The sequence below is a fragment of the Balaenoptera ricei genome, chromosome 2 (genome assembly GCF_028023285.1).
Source record: "Balaenoptera ricei isolate mBalRic1 chromosome 2, mBalRic1.hap2, whole genome shotgun sequence".
NCBI lineage: Eukaryota > Metazoa > Chordata > Mammalia > Artiodactyla > Balaenopteridae > Balaenoptera > Balaenoptera ricei.
Window position 1 is genome coordinate 142,187,450 of NC_082640.1, and position 24,785 is coordinate 142,212,234.

General features: G+C 43.4%; 1 protein-coding gene across 7 annotated transcripts in view; it reads left to right on the plus strand.

The window, feature by feature from the left end:
- Positions 1-24,785, plus strand: part of SAMD4A (sterile alpha motif domain containing 4A) — a 224,759-nt gene that overhangs the window by 121,486 nt on the left and 78,488 nt on the right. For all 7 annotated transcript variants that reach the window (XM_059914273.1, XM_059914267.1, XM_059914271.1 and 4 more), the window contains exon 3: positions 20,334-20,852. In XM_059914273.1, coding sequence (XP_059770256.1) covers positions 20,334-20,852 — 519 coding nt within the window. The remainder of the gene's footprint in view (positions 1-20,333; positions 20,853-24,785) is intronic.

The window sequence follows — 24,785 nt, forward strand, 5'->3', positions numbered from 1 at the left end:
CCGGGGTAGCTGAGCCCCCCGTGATGCTGGCCACAGGCTGCTGGTGTGTTCTGGTGGGTGCCTAAGAGGCATCCCCGAGTGCCTGGAGAGAAACGCCTCCTGTGCCTGCCCCGTTTCCATCTGCCAGACACCCACAGAAACGAGGGAGATCTGTGTAAAGGCCAGCGCCTGCTCAGCTAGGATACTGCCCCCACTCCCACCCGTCCGCCAGTTGCCTCTGCTGGTTTCACTTCTCAGCTGCAGCTGCCCACAGCTGTCTGGGAAATGGATCTGGGCCTGGGGAAGCAGCCGCAGGGTGGGTGGGGTGGAATAGGGCATGTGTTTTGAACCTAGACCTTTCTGTCCTGGTAGCCAAAACAGGCAGGCCGTGGGCCCGTTCTGTGAGCCTTTCGATTGGCGGTTAAGCTGGGTGCCTCTGAGGGAGACCCTGGGGAGACACTGAGGACCCTGGACCAAGAGGATGGTGGCCAGGAGGCCGTGGGGTCTAGAAATCATATTATCTAAAGATGATGGGACTTTCCCGGCGGTCCAGTGGCTGAGACTCTGCACTTCTACAGCAGGGACGCGGGTTCGATCCCTGGTTGGGGAACTAAGATCCCACGTGCCGTGCGGCCCAAAAAAAAAGATTATTAGAAGGAACTGGGGATTTTTAGCCTGAAAAAGAAAATTTAGGGGGATGGCTATCTTGTGAAAGGGGAAGTTGATTTTTTATTGTATTTTTTCATTGTAATAAAATAGACATTACATAAAATGTGCTTTTTAAAAGTTTTTATATGTGCCGTTCTATTACATGAATTACAGTTATAATATTGTGCTACCATCACTACTCTCCATTTCCAGAACTTTTTCATCATCCCAAACAGAAACTCTTTACAGTTTAAAGAGTAGTATCCTCCTTCCCCTGAACCCCTGGTAACCACTATTCTGCTTTCTGTCTCTATGAATTTACCTATTCTAGGTACCTCATCTAAGTGGAATCCTACAATATTTGTCTTTTGTATGGGGCTTCTTACACTTAGCATAATGTTTTCAAGATTCATTCATGTTGTAGCATGTGTCAGAATTTTCTTCCTTTTAGAGGCTGAATGATATTCCATTGTATGTATGGCCCACATTTTGTTTCTCCATCCTCTATTCTCTATTGATGGATTTTGGGGTTGCTTTTGGTCATTGTGAATAACGCTGCTATGAACACGAGTGTACAAGTATCTGTAGATTTATTCTTTGTAGTTTCAGAAAAACTGACCTCTGTTGAATGGAAAGAAGTTGCAGAGAGATGGATTAGGGCTTCGATAATTCTAGCTCTCTTTGATGGTGGAAGTGGGCTCCCCGTGGCTAGGCTCAACCCAGGTGACCATCAGGGAGGAACAAAGGTGGGAGGCCCACAACTAGTAAAGGGAGGGCCAGAGAATCTCTGAGGGCCCTTCCATCTCCAGAATTCTGTGATTCTCAGGCTGATGGACTGTGCATCCTAAGGGAACCATCTGGAGAAGAAGAAAGTGGTGTCTGACCAACTTTCCCCTGGAAAAAAAGGGAAAGTGAAATGGTAAATTATTTATCAGTCAGGGGAGGTGACTTGCTGAACTATCTCTGGCTGGACTTGAGATCAGAGGCTGATGATGATGTGAAGCTCAGACAAAGGCTCTGTTTAGTCTTGGGGAGAGCTCCCCAGAGCGCCTAAGAAAGCTCCCTAGCGCGCTAGCGTCTGGGGGTGGTGAGTGGGGGTGAGAGGGCCAGGGTTCTCAGCACAATCCCCTGATGTCTTCCTGGAAAGGAGGGCTGCCCCTGGGAGACCGGAGCCCCATCTTCATGTAGGCTATGCTGGTCCAGGTCAGGGCGGAGGGAAGGTGGAGAAAGCTGGATTGGGGAATATCCGGCAGTGAATGTCAGCTGAGGTGGGGATGCCCTGGGATCCAGCACAATTAGCTTCATTCTGTTACAGTTGGGGGTTTTCTTATCATTAATTGGGGAGGCCTAGCCAGAGAATTCCAGTATTCCACGGTGAGTTTAATTGTGGGTGATTTCATCCTGCCCTTTTTATGTTGAAGCCAGGGGCTTGCGTCATATAACAGTGAATTCAGGGAGATTTTTATTTGCATGTGAATCATCGCTTTTCCAGCTGAATGTCACTTACTTGGAATTTTCATCTGATTTTGTTTTTGTTTTTGTCTCTTGGTGTTTTTCCATCAGGCTCTTTGGCTAACCAGAAAAAAAAAAAAAAAAAAAATAGAGGAAGGGCTCAATCTGACTGGAACAGGGTTTGAGTTGGCAACTCCAAAAGGAGAGTATTATGAATGTGAAAAAAAAGAAAACGGATGCTTTATTTTGCTTTGAGGGACGGACCGAGGCCAAGTCAAATTGAGAGCTCTAATTTGGGAATGGTGTTATTACAGGTCATTGGGAGTTGGTTACGCTCTAAATTGGGAGGCCGGTCACATGAGGAGGCAGCAAAGACAGATCACATGGGGGACATTGGGGCTCTTTTACAATGAAGTTTTATTTTATTTACTACACAGTTAAAATGCACTTCTGTCATGTTGAGAAACCAAACCACCTTATTGGCTGGTGAGCGCTTCCTGTCTTGGCCCATCAGTTGTTTTATAAATGAGCTAGTTCTTCCCATATGTGTGCTTTCTGAGGCTTTATTTAGGTACTGGAATCTGTTCAGTGATTAGTAGAGCAAGCCACGTACTGAAGGTTATATATCTGTTCTTCACCTTCACATGCAGATCTTATTCTGAGGGTCTTGCTTCCTTTTCTTCCCAAGGCTCTACCCATTTTAGATCTCAATCAAGACACTCTGGTAACTTTAAAATACATATATGTGTGTTTATGTGTGCGTGTATATGTACATATATATATTTATTTATTAGATTATCTATTTATTAGATTATCTTTCATCTTATCAGTACTGTTACTGTTAGCTTGCAAAATAAAAACAAATACTTGTTAGTTGGGTCCTGCCTCTCCATGGGCCGTTAGGAACAAAGTATTCTTCCTACCCTCACACTGCAAACTCTTGACATTCTTGGCACCTTGGGGATGACCAAGAACAGTTGTGTGTGGTAAAACTGCTCATTTTTCTTGGAGAATCAAGTCAGCGTTCTCGATATATAGAAGGCCTGAGTAGTTAGCCGTGTTTGAAATAAAAACAAAAAAGGAGCCCAGGAAGAATATCAGGAATTCAGTGTCCCATGCAAAGAAATTGTGCTCATGGTCCTAAATGAGACACGTTACTAAGGCTGTGACACAGAGTCTGCTGGTGCTTCGGAGGCATGCGGCCTGGCGATGCTTGTGATCGGGGTTAGGAATAGAAGGTGTGTGGAAACTTTCTATAAAAGGCAGCCGGGTCCCCTGGAGTGGTGTGGACAAGCGGTCAGGAAGCTCTGGCACTGTTCGTGGCCATACTAGGGTATGGCTGCCTGACCTTGGGTGAGCTTCTCTGTGCCTCAGTTTCCCTGAAGCACCGTATCGGTTTTGGGAGGGGAGGATAAGGACTTCCGGAGATGTAGGAGATGTGAGATGTGATCAGGTAGATGGAGGGAGCGTGGTGTCACGGGATCTCAAATCAGGCCTGTGTCCCCAAACAGGGCTGGGCTGCTTAGTCTCCTCAGGCATCATCCACTGTGGGTGATGCCTCTGACATCACAATAGCCACCTGGACACTCAATAATGCTGATCTGTGCCCAGTGGACACCAGAGGAGGAAAGAAAAGGCGGAGGACAAAGTGGAGAAGGAGGAGATGGAGCAATCCCTTATGTGATAATCCCATCAACTCACAACTTTTTCACCTAACATCTGGTTCAAGTGTAATGTGTTCAGCTCCACACAACCTGTACAGCGTCTGCGCCCTCCCTCCCAAACTCAGCAAAATATCGTGGTCCTCTATTCAAGAGAATTTTGCTCCTGTTGCTGCATGTGTCTCGTGGTTCATTGTCAGACCCGTGAGTTGATAACTTCTTCATTAAACAGCTCTCCGGAGCAACCGTTTAGAGGTAATGCCCTGGCTTTGCGGTCCAGGCTCCTCTGGGTCTCCTGCAGACCCCTCTCCACCCTCCTCCTTGGGACCACACAGAACTCTGGGAAGATGAGGGGGTGGTTTGTGAAGGCGTGATTCTATGGTAACAATGCTTTAAAACAGGAATTTTAACCTTCTTTGTATTCATGAGCCTTCCCAGGCCTGGTCAGACTTTGCTTCTTGTTCTGACAACACTCTTAAAACCCACGTGAGCCAAATCGTGGCTCCCCCGTGTAGCCTTAGAAGGCGCTATCACTCCTTTTATCTGGCTAGATGGCTATGAATAGAAAACTTGAGAGATCAGCCCTGTCCTAGAAATATTCTGGCATTTTGCTGGCTTATTTGTTGGTTAATTTTTTAATCCAGCAACTTCCTCTTAAAAATAGGTTCCTTTTGCCCTTTGAATTGATTCCTCTCAGCCCTTCTCCTGGTAAGAAATTAGTTTTCCCACCTGGTTTCACACCAGCCTTACCTTGCTGATCATCCCAGAGGTGGAAATTGGAGCTGCCTTAACCAAGGAGGCTACGATTTTCTCTTAGTTCCTTTGACCAGGGGTTCTCAAACTTAAGCCTGGATCCGAATCACCTGAAGGGGTTTTTAATCACAAAGTTTTCGATTCAGTAGATCTAGGGAGGGGTCCCAAATTTGCATTTCTAACAACTTCCCAGGTGTGCAGCCCCCTACATTTGGAGAACCAGTGTGTTAGGTCTTTTTGGCTCTCCTGTTCTCCCCTCCCCCCCCTTCCCCAGCCTGCAGGGGAGGGGCCCATGGAACCTTAGCCTCGTTCCTCAGATAATGGGGACTGTTGCTAACAATTAGAGAACATCCACGATGGGCCAGACACTGGTCTCCATGCTTTACACAGATTAAATAATTCAAACAGCACAGCAATCCTATGAAGTGTTCCATCTTCCAGATGAGGCCCTGAAGTGTACAGAATTGCCCAAGGTCACACAGCTAACTAAATGGAAGGTTGAGACCCAGACCCAAACAATACAGCCGGAATCTGTGCTCTCAATGCTTTATTATCTTTCTTTTCCTTTTCCTCAAGTTACTTAGAGCACCTGGTACTCCTACAGTTCTTGGAAGTGAATACCTCAGAAAGGAGCCCCAAGACAACTGAGCCCATCTTAGGTACTTGTAATCTGCATCCCGGGGTCCGAGTCTCCAGGCGGCTCGGCTTCCCCACGTGTGTGAGTGTGTGTGTGTGTGCGCGTGTGTGTGTGTACGTGTGTGTGTGTGTGTGTGTGTGTGTGTGTGTGGAGGTGGGTGGGAAGGGCTCTCAGTGGATAGGACCTCGGGAGGGGGCTGATGTGAAGACGCCGGGGGGCGTCCACTTGTGAAGAGAGGCCAGACCTCCCCTTCTGTTGGGGCCCAGTGTCCCCTCACCATTCTGCCTTGGTCTGGAGATTTCTGCTATGGACACTTAGCACCCTAACCAGAGACAGACGAAGCCAAGAAGGAACACATCTGCATCATCAGCTGTGATAGAAAAGTGCATGTGTCTTTTCTCCAGTCTGGTCCAGCAAGCGTGTGTGATCAGCACTGTCCTTGGCAAACAAACAGTAGAGACTTAAGTGGGAGGCACTGGCCCTGCCCTCAAGGAGCCCACGGTCTAATGGAGGAGAAAGAGTATCGTATGCCACTGAGGTAGACGGTGTGTTAGAGAAGCAGTAAGGGCCAGAGTAGATCAATAGGATTCAAGGAAGGAGGTAGATTCCTAAACCATGTCATGGATAATGGCGGGGGCAGGAGGCAGCGAGTGTGGATGTATACAGGGCATATCTACAGCAAAGAATATTTAATGATAAATAATAGTCTCTTAGGATTTGAACAGCCAAGGTTAAGTCTCTATTGGTATAGTTGTAACTGATTAAGCTCTTCATGTTTTTCTAGTAAATAATGTGTCAGATGCTGGCTGGAGGTCTGCTGCAGGTTCTGGAGTTACTTTAGAAAATAGATTCTACTCCTTAGAGAGTTGCCTGTTCTATAAATGGAGAGCTCTTTAAAGTATTTCTCTACCCCTCTGGTCTGATTCTTTCCAAATTCTTTGTATTACAGACTTCTCTATGGGGTACAAAACTTTTCCCATGGCTATCTCTGACCCTGCGCACCCCATTGAAAAAGAGAGACCCTAGAACCAGGCCATATACATCGATAGGGACCAAAGATAAATATCCAGTGGATAAATACATCCACCTCCAAAGGTGGTGGCATAAAGCCAGATTAAAACAAAACAGGCTGTTGCTGTCACTCCCTGCTCTAGACTAGTGTGGCCTAAGTCCTCTCACTGTTTTCGTGTCTTCCTTTGGTTTAGAATTCTAGGCGGTATGTTTGAGGCTCAGGAAGCATGAGCAAGAGGCCCTTGTCCACAGACATTATAACTATGGGCTCTGAGCTCTTGTCTTCTCCTGCAGCATTCCCACAAAGTCTCCTAAAGCAGAGTGCCCTCATCCGGCCAGTCCTGCTGATTCTGGCCCAGCCACTGCCCTGTGGGTCTGTTTAATTTCACAGTGAGATGCCCAGAAGGAGGGAAATGGCCTCTCATTTCTGATTAGAGAATTACATCCTTTACCATCCTTTTCTCCTTCAGACCCCACTGCCCGGGAGAACTTCAGAAATTAAAAAGTAGCCCTCCTTCTCAAAAAATCTGACAAGTCTTATTCTGTGTGATTGCCTCGACAGACCTACTAACCTGAAAATGAGTTCAGTGCACAAGTAAGAGGTGAAAATAACCTGCCTTTTCTGCTTGCCTTTGCATAAATTCCTGGAGTTGGCTAATAGCTCAAGAGATCCAGTAAGGGAGGTGTGCTTCTAACTCCCTCTGCAGGGCTGTGGGTAGTGAGGACCAGAGGGTGGGATTGGCTCCGTCCTAGGGTTAGTCACCCAACTCTGTCCTTGGGCGGTTAACCAGGCCCTTCTTTTCAAATACATTAACAGTTCATTTGTGACCATGGATTCAAATATCCTGCCTTCACAAATTTGTCCATTCTATCCTCTGTCGAATAACTTGTACATGTATTTAAGAATTCCTACCTAAGGGAGTGATGCAAACATGTTACTATCAACTTTTCCAACATGGGTATTTTGGGCATATGTGTGGGCTGTTCCTTGGTGACAATATTTACACGCATCCCAGGGTTCTCACATTCACACGCACACTTTGGATTCCCATCTCTCAAGATGGGAAATTTTGTCGAGCAACTTCCTCATTATTGTAGAAAGTGTGGGACCTGGTGACTCAATAGTCCAGACTCATTTCAAGACATAGTACGCCTCCACATGGTCAGAGGTGGTTCACTCTGGCCCTCGCCAGACTTGTGAGGTTTACAAACCTATTGTGTGAAGTGGCTGTTGTTCAGTTGGGTCTGCTGGATGGAGCACAGACTATTCCTTTGTGATCTGGCCTTGTTTATATCCCTCCTGACACTCCTTGGTTGACTGTGTCTGGACATTGCCAGGGATTTTGGTCCTGGAGTTCTTCGGTAGCAAATCTCATTGCAGTTCAGCTCCCTGGACCACAGTGTGCTTCTTTTCATGATCTCATTTCCAGCGCTGCTTATAGAGCAAGGCCTGAATCTAAGCGCAGGAGTGCAAAGCCTGTTTTTCTCTTCTGCAAGGTCAGCGTGAGGATTGCTAATTCATTATTTTGAAATACGATTGGAGAGTCATTTTGTGGTATGTGGGGTTTGTCAGTGGTGGTCTGGGAGGGCGAGAGGGGCACTGAAGATTAGCGACTGGGAAAGCTTCCTGCTTTGAGAACATTTAACGCCTCTCCTCGGAGGGGTTTTGAGTATAAAAAAAAACTAGCCGAATGTGGTTTGCAAAGATTTGTCTTGCATTTGTCAAGAGTAAGGTAACATTTTCTTCATCTCTAATTTATATGACTCTTAGGAGGCCCATTCCTATGAGGTTTTATTAGAACATAATCACTTATGGCCAAAAAAATTTGGACACGACACAGCCTTAACACAGCCCTATTGGCATTGGTTTTGTCTCTTTCTTCAACAGATGTTTGCAAAAGAGTCGTATTAAATGCATTTAATTCTGCTGTCTCAGCCTAACAAATCTTTATCATGAAGATTACTTTAATTGGTGTCAGTTACAATCAGGAAAAGCTCCCATTATGCTTTTGTTTTCTAGCACTTGGGGAAATTTTCCATCCTAAATAGAATATTGAAATGGGGCATGTAGTAAAGATTTTGAAAACTGAGCTAATCATTTTATTTTCCTCTTTTACGTATTCCTGTTTCTATTTGACGTTAAAGCTGGAATTAATCAGAATTCCAGAGTCAAACAAGAAAGAGGTGACTGAACAGTTTTGGGGTGACAGTTGGTACCTACTATTGCTCGCAGGTCACCCAGTCCATCAGTCTTTGTTTAAAGGAAATTTCTAGAAAGAACCTCAGATTTTGAGTAAGAAATCCCAAAGTCTAATAAACTATCAAACAAAATGCCTGGGGACAATTTTATATAGCCATTTTAAAATGTGATTAATAAGGAAATGGTAATGCAAGGGGAAATGGAGACAAATCACTACCCTCATGAAGCTTATATTCTAGTAGAGAACGATGGAAACTGAGTGTGGTACACAGCAGGTCACATGATAAGTGCTGTGGAGACCAGTAAAGCAGGACAGGGGGAGAGGGAGTGTAGGGTGAGGGGGCGATGTGGGCAGTTTAAGAGTGTGTACAGAGAAGGTCTCACTAAGAAGGTAACATGTGAGCAAAGACGGAACTGAGGGAGGCTGGATGTGGGTCTGGGGGAAGAGTGTTCCAGGCAGGTGCAAATGTTGGGAGGTAGGCCCAGGTCTAGCATGTAAAGGAACAGCAAGGGAGCCAGGATGTGAATGAGGGACAGTAGTAGGGGGTGGGCTAGATCACAGAGGGGCTAATAGTCCGTTCTATGGCTTTTACCATTGGAATGTTTGATCAGAGAAGTGACATGACCTATCTTCTGGTATAAGAAGATCATTCTGCTTATTACATTGATAGTTAGATTCTGGATATATTTTGAAGATCCAGCACGTAGGATTTGCTGACAGATAAAGGTAGTCAAGGATACTCCAAGGTTTCCACCTGCACTACTGGGGAGATGGAAAAGCCATTTGCTGAGATAGAAAAGAAGACAAAAGGTGCAGGTCTAGGGAGAGTGAAAGCAAGAGTTCAGTTTGGGCCTTGTTAACCTGTGCTGGAGATACAACTGTAGGAGTTGTCTGCATAGTCGTCAGGCCAGAGGTCAGAACTGAGGCAAGTGGCAGGGGGAGTTGGCCTGTCTTATGTGCCCTCAGGGGCGGGGCAGCCTCAGACCTATGAGAGTTAGCCATTGCCAGGAGGAGGTCAGAAGCCTGAAGGTGAATCCCAACCCTAACTTGAGATTTCAGGACTAGTTACTGCTGACCTGGGTCCTTCAGGAGCAAAGGAGACCTCCTGGATTGCCCAGCCATGCTGGTACCCAGGAGAAAAGGGACTAAGATGGAAAGTCCCCATTGAAGAGATGACAAGATCACTTGGGAGCAGTAAGGGATTATTATAGGTATCTGTTGGGGCCAGAGGTGTCTGGTTCTTGCTCTTTGAGGACGGTCAGGTGCCTATGAATGACCAGCCCCTAACCACCATCGTACTTTCAGAGAAATCGCTGGTGGTTATAATGGGCTATGGAGTCCACTACGTAGATCCCTGCCTTTTCTAGTGAATTCAAGGGGCAGTAGCATTTTTGAGTGATTCTTTTTACCAAGTAACATGAAGCTCCCTGTACTAGTTAACTTTTGCTATATGACAAATTACCCCAAAACTTAATGGCTTCACATAATAATGTTTATCTCACAGTTTTCTGAGGGTCAGAAATTTGAGATGGCCTCGCTGAGTAGTTCTGGCTTAAAGTCTCTGGCAAGGTTGCAATCAAGATATTGACTAGAGCTGGAGAATCCACTTCCAAGGTGGCTTACTCACATGGCTGGCAAGTTGGTGCTGACTTTTAGCAGGAGGCCTGGGTTCCTCCCCATACGGCGGCCTCTCCTGGGGCTGCCTGCGTGTCTTCACAATTGGAGTGGCTATAGCTTCCGCCAGAGCGAGTGAACCAAGAGAGTGAGCTGCAATGCCTTTTATGACCTAATCTCAGAACGCCTCCCTCACACTCTGTTGGTCACATACAACTGTTCAGATTCGGTGTTGGGGGAGAGTACACAAGGGCATGAAGACCAGGAGGCAAGGATCCGTGGGGACCGCCAGCCAGCAATCACCCTCCTTGAAAATAGGGAGGAGGTTTCTATCTTCTCAATCCTTTGTATCTGCCCAAAGCACCATTTGCAGCACCACTTCCATGTTATCTGGGGTCCCCCATCACAACTGGTCTAATCCACATCTCTTGCAGGGCTCCACCAAATTACTGGGATGTTTCTTTAGCCATCTCTAGCTCAAGAGGATTCCTTGGGAGACAGTAGGCAAATGCAGGTGCCAACACAGGAATCCCATTGTTTGCCATGTTGGTTTTTGCCATTTTCCCCCTGACTTTTTAGGTGCCCTCTCAGCTCCCATCCCTACCAAACGCATGGCATGTGGTATTCCCACTGTCCTTCAGTCCCTGATTTGTGCAAAGATGCACTACAGTTAGAAGCCTTTATTACATGATGTGTCTAGGATTGAGTTTGTAATACAAATTCTTCCAGGGAGCTTTTGACCATTTAAGACCCACAGTATTCCTGCCTTTTAGCGCATTTATTTAACCAGTACTTCTTGTACGTTTGCATTTAATTTCCAGCCATTTCTCGCATGAGCAAATTGCCTAAATACACCTGTGAGAAACTCTTTTATGGTAAATGTTATTAAACTGAAAACAAGGGTATAATAAAATACCAATTTAAAGGTAATTTACTAACAACTGGAGCCCTTAAACATTGACATACCATTGTGTAGTAATAATACCAGATTTGGTATTTAAACATATTCTTTGTCACTCCAAGAATCACTGGGACAGCTTCCTAATCCTCATGGTCTTTAATTATAGCTCTTTCAAGATTTTTTTTACTACTCCTATGTCACTGGTTTATAAATTATAAATCATTAGATTTTACCCACATAAAACATCCATAAAACTCTTATCTCTGCTGCTTATCCAGAGAAATAATAAAGAAAACATTCAGAGAAAGTAATAGAGGTGAGTTGGCATCATTGAACCTTATTGTTCTTGGACTTCCGTTCTCTAGACTGTCTACCGACTAGAGTTGATATTGGGGTGGATAATAATAGAAACTGCATCACAAAAGTGATCGATTAGTTGAACATTTTGAGGATTCCTGGGTCTTCCCCAGTAAGGAGAGTTCCTTGAATACACATCTCAGTAAAGGCTCCTTCTGCCTGGAAGGTGGTGTGGATGACACAAAGGCCAGTGGGCAGCTGGGCAGGACCTGCCGTTCCTATACCAAGTCCCCGCATGCAGGGCCGGGCTTCTGTTTGAAGGTGGAGATTCTCACTCTCGTCAGTGCTCTGGGGATACTCCCCCTGAGAGACTGATTCAGCCAATCAGTGCTGGCTGATTAATTTGCCATAAGGAGGGACCTTATGTACTCAAAGGTGCCAGAGAGACTAGATGTTCTCAAAGTCCATATAATCAGCACAGGAAGGCCTCCACAGGAAGACAGATCATAATCAGAAACCATTTATTAAGTTGCCCTGAAAAATCGTCATCACAGAATCTAGAAATCCCTTGTCTGTATGATCAGTTCATCCTCTCCCTAAAGGTACCTGGGGAGCTCAATCATAGTCCAAAGGTTGTTTGGTGAGTGGATAACCAGGATGAGGGAAGCTAAGTGAGGGGAATGTTTCGTGGCAACAGGTTAGCTTCATGAGTCCAGCTCAGAATGGGAATGACCTTGCACTAAGGACTGAACTACTAGAAGCCAAAGGGCTAAAACTTCCTTTTTCCTAGAGGGGTACTTAGATAGGTGTATCAGTTATCTTTACCCCAAACGTAGACGCTTAATACAACAATAAACATGTTATCACACACAGTTTCTCTGGCTCAGGAATACGACGCAGGGCCCCTCAAGATGTTCTCTGGAGTGTAGTCACCCGAAGGCTTCACGGAGGCTAAGAGTTCTGCTTCCAAGTTGGTGCTGCGGGCAGCAGGGCTTAGTCGCTTACCATCCAGACCTCTGTCCCTACTGGGTGGCTTGAGAGTCCTCGCAGCATGGCAGCTGGCTTCCCCCAGAGTGAGTAACCCAAGGGAGAGCAAGATAAAAGCCGCAGTGCCTCTTCTAATCCATGAAGTCACGCACTGTCACTTCTGCTACATTCTATCCGATAGAAGTGACTCATTAACCCCAGCTTGCTCTCAGAGGGTGTTGATTGGCTCCACCTTTTGGAGAGGACTGACAAAGACATAGTGGACGTATTTTAAAACCACGAAAGGTACATTGTCCTCTGTACCTTCTTTTCTTCTACACTTCCATAGCCGACCTAACTCTTCTGCTTATCCATGTACTCTTAAAATTTTTTTACATTATTATATTTGTAAATAGAATGTACATATAAACATTTTAGGGACTTCTCCGGCAGTGCAGTGGTTAACACTCCACCTTCCAATGCAGGGGGTGCGGGGTGGATCCCTGTTCAGGGAGCTAAGATCCCACATGCCATGGGGTGCGGCCAAAATTTTTCTTTTTTAATTAAAAAAAATTTTTTTAATTGTATGTGTAATTATATATTATATAATTATATTTTAATGTATTATATAATTACATGTGTAATATATAATTATATATGTAGTATATAATTACATATGCATTATAAATATTAATATATTTAGCTTATAGCCAAGCTCTTCTAGTATGATAGTCATTATGTATCTTTATGCTAGTTTGCATACCCCCATTCTGCCACCTCCCTAGCTGGGGGACCTGGGGCAAGTTACTTGACCTCTCTGTGCCTCTGTGTCCCCATCCGTAAAGTGAGGCTGTAATAGGACCTGTGTCATAAGCTTCGTGTGAGGATGAAACGAGGAATTACATGCACAGACCTCAGAAGAGTCCCTGGCACACAGAAAACATTCAGTACTGTTAGCTCTCAGCATGGCAGCTGGAGCTGTGGCAGAAACAGTTTGATCCAGTAGGTGTAGTTAGCCCTCAGAAGGCCATCGTATTTCCATGTTCCCAGAGGCAGTAAACAAAAGTCATAGTTGTCTTCATGGCCATGCCACAGCCCCACAGCATCTAAGCCCTGTCCCAAGGATAGAGAAAAAACCTTCTCAGGCCTGGAAGGGACCAAGGGTCAGCAGCCTCTTTGCTGTGCTTGTTCCTCCTCTGGATCCCAGGTTAATCCCTGCCAGAGAGGGCTTACCTGGAGATAACATGTTTAGTTTGTACTCTGAGTCCTATTTATTGATAAATTTTTTTTGTTCCTAATCTTTTTTTAGGCTGACCTTTCGTGGAAGGGTAGAATATCCAAACAGGGAAGTAACCTCGCAAAAAGCTAGGGAGTTCCTCAGCCTCAAGGATTTGTATTAAAGGTTGTTCCCAAATTTTATTTTTAAACATACATTTTTCAGGGTATACACCGGCTACGTGTGATCAGTGTTGGCGTTGGACATAGATCCATCTTCACTTCAGGCCCTTTTGCTTCTTGCCAGTGCCTCTTTAGTTCCTTGGGCTTAATGAATAGATTTTATCTTCATCCTAAGCATGTTCAGAATTTAAAACATGCCGGGTGTTTGCTGAAAAGGTATTGATGAGAAAGTTAGAACTGGTGCTTCCTTCATCTCCCAGAGCAACTTTAAAAGAAAGGCTGTATACCTAGTGGAATGCATGAGGGTTGTCTTGTGTCAGGTGGCAATTTGCTAAATATAGGGAGCTTGGAGGGACCTGCTGAGGTCATCTGTGCCCTCCCACCCGCCTTCCCCATCTGAATGTCTCCAGCCCTGTGCTCGCCAATTCAGTAGTCACCAGCCACACATGGCCTCTGAGCATTTCAGCTGTGGCTAGTCCAAGCTGAGATGTGCTGTCAGTGGTAAAGTACACCCTGGATTTAAAAAAAAAATTTTTTTTATTGAAGTATAGTTGATGTATAATATTGTGTACATTACAGGTGTGCAGTATAGTGATTCACAATTTTTAAAGGTTATACTCCATTTATAGTTATTATAAAATATTGGCTACATTCCATGTGTTGTACAAGATATTCTTGTAGCTTACTTTATACATAATAGTTTGTACCTCTTAATCCCTTACCCCTGTACTGCCACTTCTTCCCTCTCCCCACTGGTAACTACTAGTTTGTTCCCCATATCTGAGTCTGCTTCTTTTTTTTAAAATTTATTTATCTATTATTATTTTCTGGCTGCGTTGGGTCTTCGTTGCTGCGAGGGGGCTTTCTCTAGTTGCAGCGAGCAGGGGCTACTCTTCGTTGCAATGCTCAGGCTTCTCATTGGGGTGGCTTCTCTTGTTGCGGAGCATGGGCTCTAGGCGCATGGGCTTCAGTAGTTGTGGCTCATGGGCTCTAAAGCGCAGGCTCAGTAGTTGTGGTGCACGGGCTTAGTTGCTCCGCGGCATGTGGGATCTTCCTGGACCAGGGCTTGAACTCGTGTCCCCTGCATTGGCAGGTGGATTCTTAACCACTGCACCACCAGGGAAGCCCTGTTTCTTTTTTATTACAGTCACTCGTTTGTTGTATTTTTTAGATTCCACATATAAGTAATATCATATAGTATTTGTCTTTCTCTGACTTATTTCACTTAGCATAGTACCCTCCAAGTCCATCCATGTTGTTGCAAAATTTCATTCTTTTTTATGGCTGAGTAGTATTCCATTGTATATATGTACCACATCTTCTTTATCCATTCCTCTGTTGATGAACACTTAGGTTACTTCCATACCTTGGCAACTGTAAATAATGCTTCTATGAACATTGGGGTGCATGTATCTTTTCAAATTAGCATTTTTGTTTTTTTTGGATATATACCCAGCAGTGGAATTTCTGGGTCATATAGTAGTTCTATTTTTAGTTTTTGAGAAAGCTCCATACTGTTTTCCACAGTGGCTGCACCAATTTACATTCCCACCAACAGAGGGTTCCCTTTACTCCAGATCTTCACCAACATTTGTTATTTGTGTTCTTTTTGTTGATAGCCATTCTGACAGGTGTGAGGTAATATCTCATTGTGGTTTTGATTTGCATTTCCCTGATAATTAGCAATGTTGAGCATCTTTTCATGTGCCCGTTGGCCATCTACATTTCCTCTTTGGAAAAATGTCTATTCAGTTCTTCTGCCAATTTTTTAATCAGGTTGTTTTTTTGATGTTGAGTTGTATGAGCTGTTTATATATGTTGGAAATTAACCCCTTATTGGTCATATCATTTGCCAATATTTTCTTCCATTCAGTAGGTTGTCTTTTCATTTTGTCAGTGGTTTTCTTTGCTCTGCAAAATCTTTTAAGTTTAACTAGGTCCTGTTTATTTATTTTCACTTTTATTTCCTTTGCTTTAGGGGATGGATCCAAAAAAGTATTGCTGTGATTTATGTCAAAGAGTGTTCTGCCTATGTTTTCTTCTAGGAGTTTTATCATTTCTGGTCTTACATTTGGTCTTTAATCCATTTTGAGTTTATTTTTGTATATGGCATTAAAGAATGTTTTAATTTCATTCTTTCACATGTAGCTGTCTGGTTTTCCCAGCACCACTTATTGAAGAGACTGTCTTTTCTGCATTGTATATTCTTGCCTCCTTTGTTGTATATTAATTGACCATATGTATGTGGGTTTATTTCTGGACTCTCTATTCTGATCCATTGATCTATGCGTCTGTTTTTGTGCCAGTACCATACTGTTTTGATTACTGTATCTTTGTAGGATAGTCTGAAGTCAGGGAGCATGACTCCTCCAGTTCTTCTTTCTCAAGATTGATTTGTCCATTTGGGGTTTTCTTTGTTTCCATACAAATTTTTAAATTATTTGTTCTAGTTCTGTGAAAAATGCCATTAGTACTTTGATATAGATTACACTGAATCTGTAGTTTGCCTTGGGTAGTCTGAAGTGCACCCTGTATTTTGAAGACTTAATACAAAGAAAATGTAAAATGTTTCATCAGTAATTTTTACTGCTTACAAGTTGAAATAATATAATGATATAATGGATTAAATAAAATATATCATTAAAATTAATTTTACCTCCTTTTTACTTTTCTTTTAATACTAGAAAATTTTAAATTGCGTATGCTCGCATTATATTTCTATCTGACAGTGCTTCTCTGGACCATCTATCTCTATTCTTCAGGCCCCGAGGATGGAGGTTGTAGAGACTTCCTTGGAGACTCCTCTGAGTCTTTTGTCATTCTGGCACTTCACATCCAATCTTATTCTCTCATGCTTCAATTTGAAGACTTTTGCTTCAAGTAGTTGACTGTCCATCTCCTTATGAAATCCCTACTTGAAAAAAGTCAGGTATCTCTTCATATTGTTCAGTTGTAAGCACATTATTTTTTACCTTTGACTTTCTACCTCTTTTCCGACTCTGATAATATTTTAAAATTTTATTTTATTGAAGTATAGTTGATTTATTAATGCAGTGTTGTGTTAACTTCCACTGTACAGCGAAGTGTTCAGTTATACATACACACACACACACACACACACACACATATATATATACTTTTTCATATTCTTTTCAATTAAGGCTTATCACAGGATATTGAATATAGTTCCCTATGCTATACAGTAGGATCTTGTTGTTTATCCATTCTATATATAATAGTTTGCATCTGCTAATCCCAAACTCCCAGTCCAACCCCACCCCCCGACCCTTGGCAACTACAAGTCTGTTCTCTATGTCTGTGAGTCTGTTTCTGTTTTGTAGATAAGTTCATTTGTGTCGTATTTTAGATTCCACATATAAGTGATAATCATATTGTATTTGTCTTTCTCCTTCTGACTTACTTCACTTAGTATCATAATCTCTAGGTCCATCCATGTTGCTGCAAATGGCATTATTTCATTCTTTTTTGTGGCTGAGTAGTATTCTATTGTGTATATGTACCACATCTTTATCCATTCATCTGTCGATGGACATTTAGGTTGTTTCCATGTCTTGGCTATTGTGAATAGTGCTGCTATGCATTGAGTTGCATGTATCTGTTTGAATTACAGTTTTGTCCAGATATATGCCCAGGAGTGGGATTGCTGGATCACATGGCAACTCTATTTTTAGTTTTCTGAGGAACCTCCATATGGTTTTCCATAGTGGCTGCACCAATTTACATTCCCACCAACAGTGTAGGAGGGTTCCCTTTTCTCTACACCCTCTCTAACATTTGTTATTTGTAGACTTTTTTATGATGGCGATTCTAACTGGTGTGAGGTGGTACCTCTTTGTAGTTTTTAAATTTTTAAAAAAATTTGTTTATTTTATTTATTTATTTTTGGCTGTGTTGGGTCTTTGTTGCTGTGCACAGGCTTTCTCTAGTTGCGGCTAGTGGAGGCTACTCTTCGTTGAGGTATGCAGGCTTCTCATTGCAGTGGCTTCTCTTGTTAAGGAGCACGGGCTCTAGGCTCACGGGCTTCAGTAGTTGTGGCACGCAGGTTCAGTAGTTGTGGCTTGTGGGCTCTGGAGCACAGGCTCAGTAGTTGCGGTGCATGGGCTTAGTTGCTCCACGGCATGTGGGCTCTTCCCAGACCAGGGATTGAACCTGTGTGCCTTGCATTGGCAGGCAGATTCTTAACCACTGCACCACCAGGGAAGCCCCCTCATTGTAGTTTTGATTCACATTTCTCTAATAATTAGTGATGTTGAACGTCTTTTCATGTGCCTGTTGGCCATCTGTATGTCTTCTTTGGAGAAATGTCTATTTAGGTCTATTTAGGTCTTCTGCCCATTTTTCGATTGGGTTGTTTGTTTTTTTTTCGTAATTGAGTTGTATGTGCTGCTTGTATATTTTGGAAATTAAGCCCTTGTCGGTCACATCAATTGCAAATATTTCTCCCAGCCTGTAGGTTGTCTTTTCATTTTGTTTATGGTTTCCTTTGCTGTACAAAAGCTTGCAAGTTTGATTAGGTTCCATTTGTTTATTTTTGCTTTTATTTCTATTGCCTTGGGAGACTGACCTAAGAAAACATTGATATGATTTATGTCAGAGAATGTTTTGCCTGTGTTCTCTTCTAGGAGTTTTATGGTATCATGTTTTATATTTAAGTCTTTAAGCCATTTTAAGTTTATTTTTGTGTATGGTGTGCTGGTGTGTTCTAACTTCATTGATTTATTTACATCTGGCTGGCTATCCAACTTTCCAACACCACTTGCTGAAGAGACTGTCTTTTCTCCATTGTATATTCTTACCTCCTTCCTTGAAGATTAATTGACCGTAGGTGTGTGGGTTTATTTCTGGGGTCTCTGTTCTGTTCCACTGATCCATGTGTCTGTTTTTGTGCCAGTACCATGCTGTCTTGATTACTGTAGCTTTGTATCAACTCTGATAATTTTTAATGACCTTCCCTGGGTCATCTCTGGTCTCTGTTTTTTTTAATAGATCTTTATTAGAGTATCTGGCCTCTATTATTTTTAAAACTTGGTATCTGAAACCACCCAGCATGGCTCTAACATGGGCCTGACTAATGCAGAGACAAATAGAAGGAATTATTTCCACTATCAAGTATTTGACTGGTCCTTTTGATATATTACCTCATTTAATCTTATAACACAAGGAGAGACAGGTGCTCTTGGTAGCACTCTTCACAATGAGGGAGCTGAGGCTCAGAGAGATTGAGTAACTTACCAAAGTTCCATTGCCAATTAGGTGCCAGAGCTGGGATTCATGCCAATGTGTGCCTGACTCTGAAGCCCACATTCTTTCATTACCTACCATGTCTTTCTCGCCTAATAATTTTCATTGAATACACCCCTTCGTCTTGAGAGGCCTTATCCTACACAGCTGGTGCATTTGTAGCTTATGGTCAACACTGACTCTTGAGCTTGTTCTGGTATGTTTGTGCCTCACTAGAATTGTGAAGCCCTTCTGCTAAATTCCAGAAGTGCCTTTTCAACCCTGCAGATACTTTGTGAAAGTCCTAGCCCTTCTACAGTCATCACTGGGCCAGTTGAGGTGTTCAGGTGTTCGGAATGACTTTTCTGGAGGGAGCTTTCTTTCCTATCATCCCAGGCCCCATGGATAACTATCAGTCTCCAAAACAAGCTACTTTTCAAAGGCCAGTTAAGGCAATTAATCCATGTTTACCTAACGGCAAAAAATTTGTGTTTTGAATAGTAGGGAATAGGAGGGGTTCCTTGGGAGAGTGTTAAAAACAAATCTTTTCATGGATGAACCTTGAAGACATTATGCTAAGTGCAATAAGCTTGTCACAAAAGGGCAAATACTATATAATTCCACTTAAATACAGTAACTAGAGTAGTGAAATATATAGAGACAGAAAGTAGAATGATGGTCATCAGGGGATGGGAGAGGGAGAATGAGGAGTCAGTGTTTCATGGGTACAGAGTTTCAGTTTGGGAAGATAAAGATCTGGAGATGGATAGTGGTGATGGCTGCACAACAATATGAATGTACTTAATGCCACAGAGCTGTACACTTAAACATGGTTAAAATGGCAAATATTATGTATATTTTATCATAATAAAAATAACCAAACAGATCTTCTACATTTAAAGAAAAATAGCTTGCTTAGCATGTGTGATCGGAGGTGCCACTGGAGCTAAGTCTTGGGTCTATTGTTCATTCTAGCTTTGAGATCACAGTCATTTTCTGAGTCAGCTTCTCATGAGGAAGGTGCAGGCGTACTTCACCGAGCTGAGGGGTGTCCTTTTTTCCCTGACAGATTTCTCCGTCTAGGAAGTTTAACCAACTTCAAACAAATGCCTTTGTCAGGGCTTCAGCCACTTTCCACAAATGTCTGGGGAAGGGAAAGCAGCCGTACCTTCGCGGACTCCACTATATGGACCCTTGATTATACTCACTTTTCCATGGAGATTTTCTTATTCCTTCTTCACCTATCTGAGGCTTTGCCTAGACTTTCCTAAGAAATAAAATGGCTGTAAATTGTATTTGTTTGTACCGAAGTGGTCATAGCCTCTTTGGAGACCTGCATGAGAATTAGATTGAGCACCCAAACATCTCAGAGCGTTTGTTTCATGTTTCATTGAAGTCACTGCCCCCTGACAACCTGAGGTCAGTTATCCAACTCAATGCAGAGGCTGTTTTGAGAAAATTTAGCCAGGGTACGTAGATTGAGACTCTAATCCCCAGGAATTCTCTTTACAGTGTGGTGCTTGGTGCCACTGTCGGTGTAATTGCTTATTTGCCCTGCATATTTTCCTTTTCAGGAATCATTAACCAATGGCAACAGGAATCCAAGGATAAAGTGATTTCCCTCCTGTTAACTCACCTGCCTTTGCTGAAGCCAGGAAACCTCGACGCAAAAGTAGAGTATATGAAACTGCTGCCCAAAATCCTGGCGCACTCCATTGAACACAACCAGCACATCGAGGAGAGCAGGCAGCTGCTGTCCTATGCTTTGATCCACCCGGCCACTTCGTTGGAAGACCGCAGTGCTTTGGCCATGTGGCTGAACCACTTGGAGGACCGCACGTCGACCAGCTTTGGCGGCCAGAACCGAGGCCGCTCGGACTCCGTGGATTATGGGCAGACGCACTACTATCACCAAAGACAGAACTCCGACGACAAGCTTAACGGGTGGCAGAACTCTCGGGATTCTGGGATTTGCATCAACGCCTCCAACTGGCAGGACAAAAGCCTGGGGTGTGAGAATGGCCACGTGCCCCTCTACTCCTCTTCATCCGTCCCCACCACAATCAATACGATTGGAACCAGCACAAGTACAAGTAAGTCCCCGAGAAGCCCTTTAGCGCAGTCTGGTTTGGCGACTTGCTGTGTGTGGCATGTCCCACTGGGAATGTCTGCTCTGAGCACCCTGTAACCCTGGGAGAGGAGGGCTGATTGGAATTGGCTGTGGGAAAGGGCTCTTTGGACCCCATCTTTGTTGTTCTTTCAACTCTGGAAAGAGAAAAATGCTGGGCAGCTAAAAATGATTGATGGTCCAAATTCGGGTTACAAATAGACCAAAAAAAAAAGAAAAAATTAAATGAGACAGATTAAGTGGTGAAAGAAGGAAACTTCCTGTTTCCACGAACAGAAATGCCTTTCACCCGCTATCTTTCACCTGGGGTTTTTGGATTCGCTGAGACACTGAGTTCCCGTGTGATTCTCTAAACCTGATTCTAACCCATGGTTAACCAGACAACCTCATGGGCTTTGTGCATTTTCCTTTCTTTTCACTTCTTTTGTTTCTTTTCCTTTCTTTTTTTCTTTCTTTCTTTTTTTTTATTTTTTAATTTCACCCTGGAATGTTCCCTCCCTTGCATCTCCTGGTTTTAATCCCCAGTTGTCAGAGTCACTTTTCCTCCTGACCAGGGGGAGCAGGTTTGCTAACTGAGAATGCTGCTCTGTGCCGTGGCCTGGTGTGGATGCTATGGCCTTCTCTTGCTCAGTCTAACCCCTTAGGAGAGGTGGGGCAGGATGGCTTTGCGGGAGGGGAGAGCAGAGGACGGCCTCCTCCTCTTTTGACCACTAAAGCAAAGTACTCTGCCCACAGCTGGGACCAGGGCCAGGAGTCCTCCTCTCTATGGCTCCCCACTTAGGCTGAGCAAAGTGACAAACATGCCACTGGTGCTTCTGTAAAGTGGCAACGTGGGAGAGTGGCCTGCCATTAAACAGAGTTCCCTGATGCTAGTTTGCATGTGTCCCTGAAGACAGCGTCAGTGCATAGATAACTTTCTTGGGGAAAAGCTTTTGCGGTTAGACCTCATGTGCCTGCCAACATGCAGGAACCCCCAATTAAAAGATCTGAGAGGATTAAGGATTGTCAGTGACAGTTTCTTGGCCTCTACCTCCCCTCGGATCTTTTGGCTAATGGGCCTTTTTAAATGGCTTTTTCAAATACGTAAGAGTGTTGAATTTTTACTACATTGATTGAAACAGTACTTCAGTGGAATAATCAAAGTAGTACTTAAAATACCGCATTGATAATGCCACAACATGAGATTTTAAAATTCTTTCGTCCATTTTTATATGTAGATATTGATAATTTGCAAATTTGGGGAATTAGGTGATTATTGCATCATTAGTTTATTGTGTAAGAGGTTCTGGTGACAGTTTTTTTCTCAGACTAGTAATCCAGGGAACAGTTTCACTAACCTCTGTGTGACGGAGAGTGATGGCTTGAACTATTCAAGCAGACACATGCAGGCTGGGATGACAGAGCTTCTTGGCCGGAGTTTCCTGGGTCAGTGACAGAATCCAGTAATTGTTACAAAACTGTTTGATAGCTGGGAGAGATGCGGGCTCTGAGCTGCCTACCCTCTCAAAACTTGGTCTTTTGTATTTTAAGGGGTTGAGTTCTATGTCATTTGTCTTGAAATTAGTCTTGGGTCATCACATTTCCATCTCCGCTGATTTACACATTCCGGGGTCTTGATAAGATTAGTACAATTTGAGATGGTTATCAGATTGTAGTCAACAGGCACTTTTATATTTCACTGTGGCTACCTCGCCCAACAGAGGGGAGGAAATGCTTAGATGATTGTCATGGCCTCCTAGACCTTTGAGCCCAGTGTAGTACTTGAGCTGAAAAGGACTTGGAGGTTTAACAAGGTAACTATATTACGTATCTTGAGAAGAAAGGGGTTAGAGCCCCTTTTCAGAGTATCAGTAAAGAAGGTAAGAGCTCAGATCTCTCCTCCAGAAAGTTTCATTCAAACACTTAGGTCATATCAGCACTTGTATTTCGAGAACATCTCTTTAACAAAACATTAATGTCATTGCTTTACCCCTCTGCATTGTCAATGGTGGTTAAATTGTGCTTATCAAAACTGCAATCCTTTGGGTCATTCATTCGCTTGTGCTTCTATCAAATATCTCCTCAGCACCTGGGAGGCAGCTTGACAAAGTGGGCAGGACAAGGACTTTGGTGTCACTGCTTCCTGCATCCAAATCTTAGACCTGAAATTAGCTAACTGCAACTTGGCTGAGTTACTTCACCTCTCTGAGCAAGGTCCCCACTTGTAAAATGGGAACATTCATGATACCTGCCTGCGAGGGTTGTGGTGAGGGTAAATGAGACTATGTACGTAAATGCCCAGCCCTGGCCAGGGCTGGCAACAGTAAGCACTCAGTAAGTGTCTGCTAAATGAATGAGAGAGACTGGGCAAGACAGTGAGAAGCAAAGTGCTAGCACTAACCCCCAGACTCTGTGCCCTCATTTGCATTGTATCTTTCCTGAGCCCAGACCATGCAGCATGGTCTAGGGGGACTTGAGTCTGCTGTGACCATTTCACTGCAATAGAAAATGGTTTGGCCTTAAGCCTTCAGATTCCAAGATAGAAGAGTACCAGCTTGTTTGAGAAAAAGCAAAGAAGGTTGCTGGCTGAAAAAGAGTGAGTGAGGTAGACAGCAGTGGGAGAGGTTGCAGAGGTAACAGGGAGGGAGACATCCTACAGGGTATTGTGGGCCATTGCAAGAACTTTGACTTTTTCTCTCAGCAATCCCATTGGAGGATTTTTGGCAAACGAGTGATGTGATCTGACTCATGTTTTAAAGGGATTGTTTTGGCTGCTGTGTTAAGAATAGATTGTACCAGGACAAGGACAGAAACATGAAGACTGGTTAAGAGACTATTGCAGTAATCCAGGCAAGACATTGATGACTTGCACCAGAATGGCTGCAGTAGAAGGGGGGAGAAGTGGTCAAGTCTAGATATATTTTTGAAAGTACAGCCAAAAGGATTTCCTGACAGAATAAATGAGTTGTGAGGGGAAAAATTCAAGAATGACTTCAGGGTTTTTGCTTACACAACTTGGAAGGATGGTACTGCCATCAGTTGAAATGAGGAAGTCTCTATTTATTGAGTAGGTTTGGGGGTAAGATTGGGAGTTCAGTTTCATAGATGGTGAGTTTATACATCTGTTAGACAATCAGAGATGTCTAGTAAGCAATTGGATATATGAGCATGCAGTTTGGGAGAGAAGACTGACCTAAGATAGACATTTGGGAGTTCAGCACATGGGTGATATTTAAAGCTATGAAACTATGAGATGAGATTACCATAGGAGAGATGCAGATAGAGAAGAGAACCAACGGCTGAACCTTAGCACATCAACATGAAGGCTGGGGAAAAGCAGAGGAAGCAGCAAACCAAGGAGAAACCATTGAAGTTGGAGAAAACTCAAGTGTGTGTGTGTGTGTGTGTGTGTGTGTGTGTGTGTCAAGGCAAATGAAGAAAAGGTTTCAAGAAGGAAAAAGTGATCAACTGAGTCAAATGCTACTGATAGGTCCAATAAGATGAGGACCAGGAAGTGACCGTTGGATTTATCAAAGAGAGATCTTAGAGATCAATTGGAAGTGCTTCACACATGATAGGCATTTAAGGGAAGAAGAAAGTTGAGTTAGTGATTCCAAAGAGATAAGAAACAAGATAGGGAGAGAAACTAGCTATAAGCTTGATTTTGGATGTATATTGGCTTTGAGAAGGTGCTGGCACATTGAGATGGAGAAAATGATACATTAAAAAATAGATGATGGAACCACACAGATTTTTTGAAGGAAGGGATTAAGATGAGGCTAAAAGTAGAGGGCAAAAACTATGTCCTAATCTAACAAGAATCAACCAATTTTCATCCATTTAGACAGAGGAGAGAGTACCTTTTATTGATTACAGAAGTTGAATCAAATGAGATCCCACAGGATCTTTGAGCTGGGGC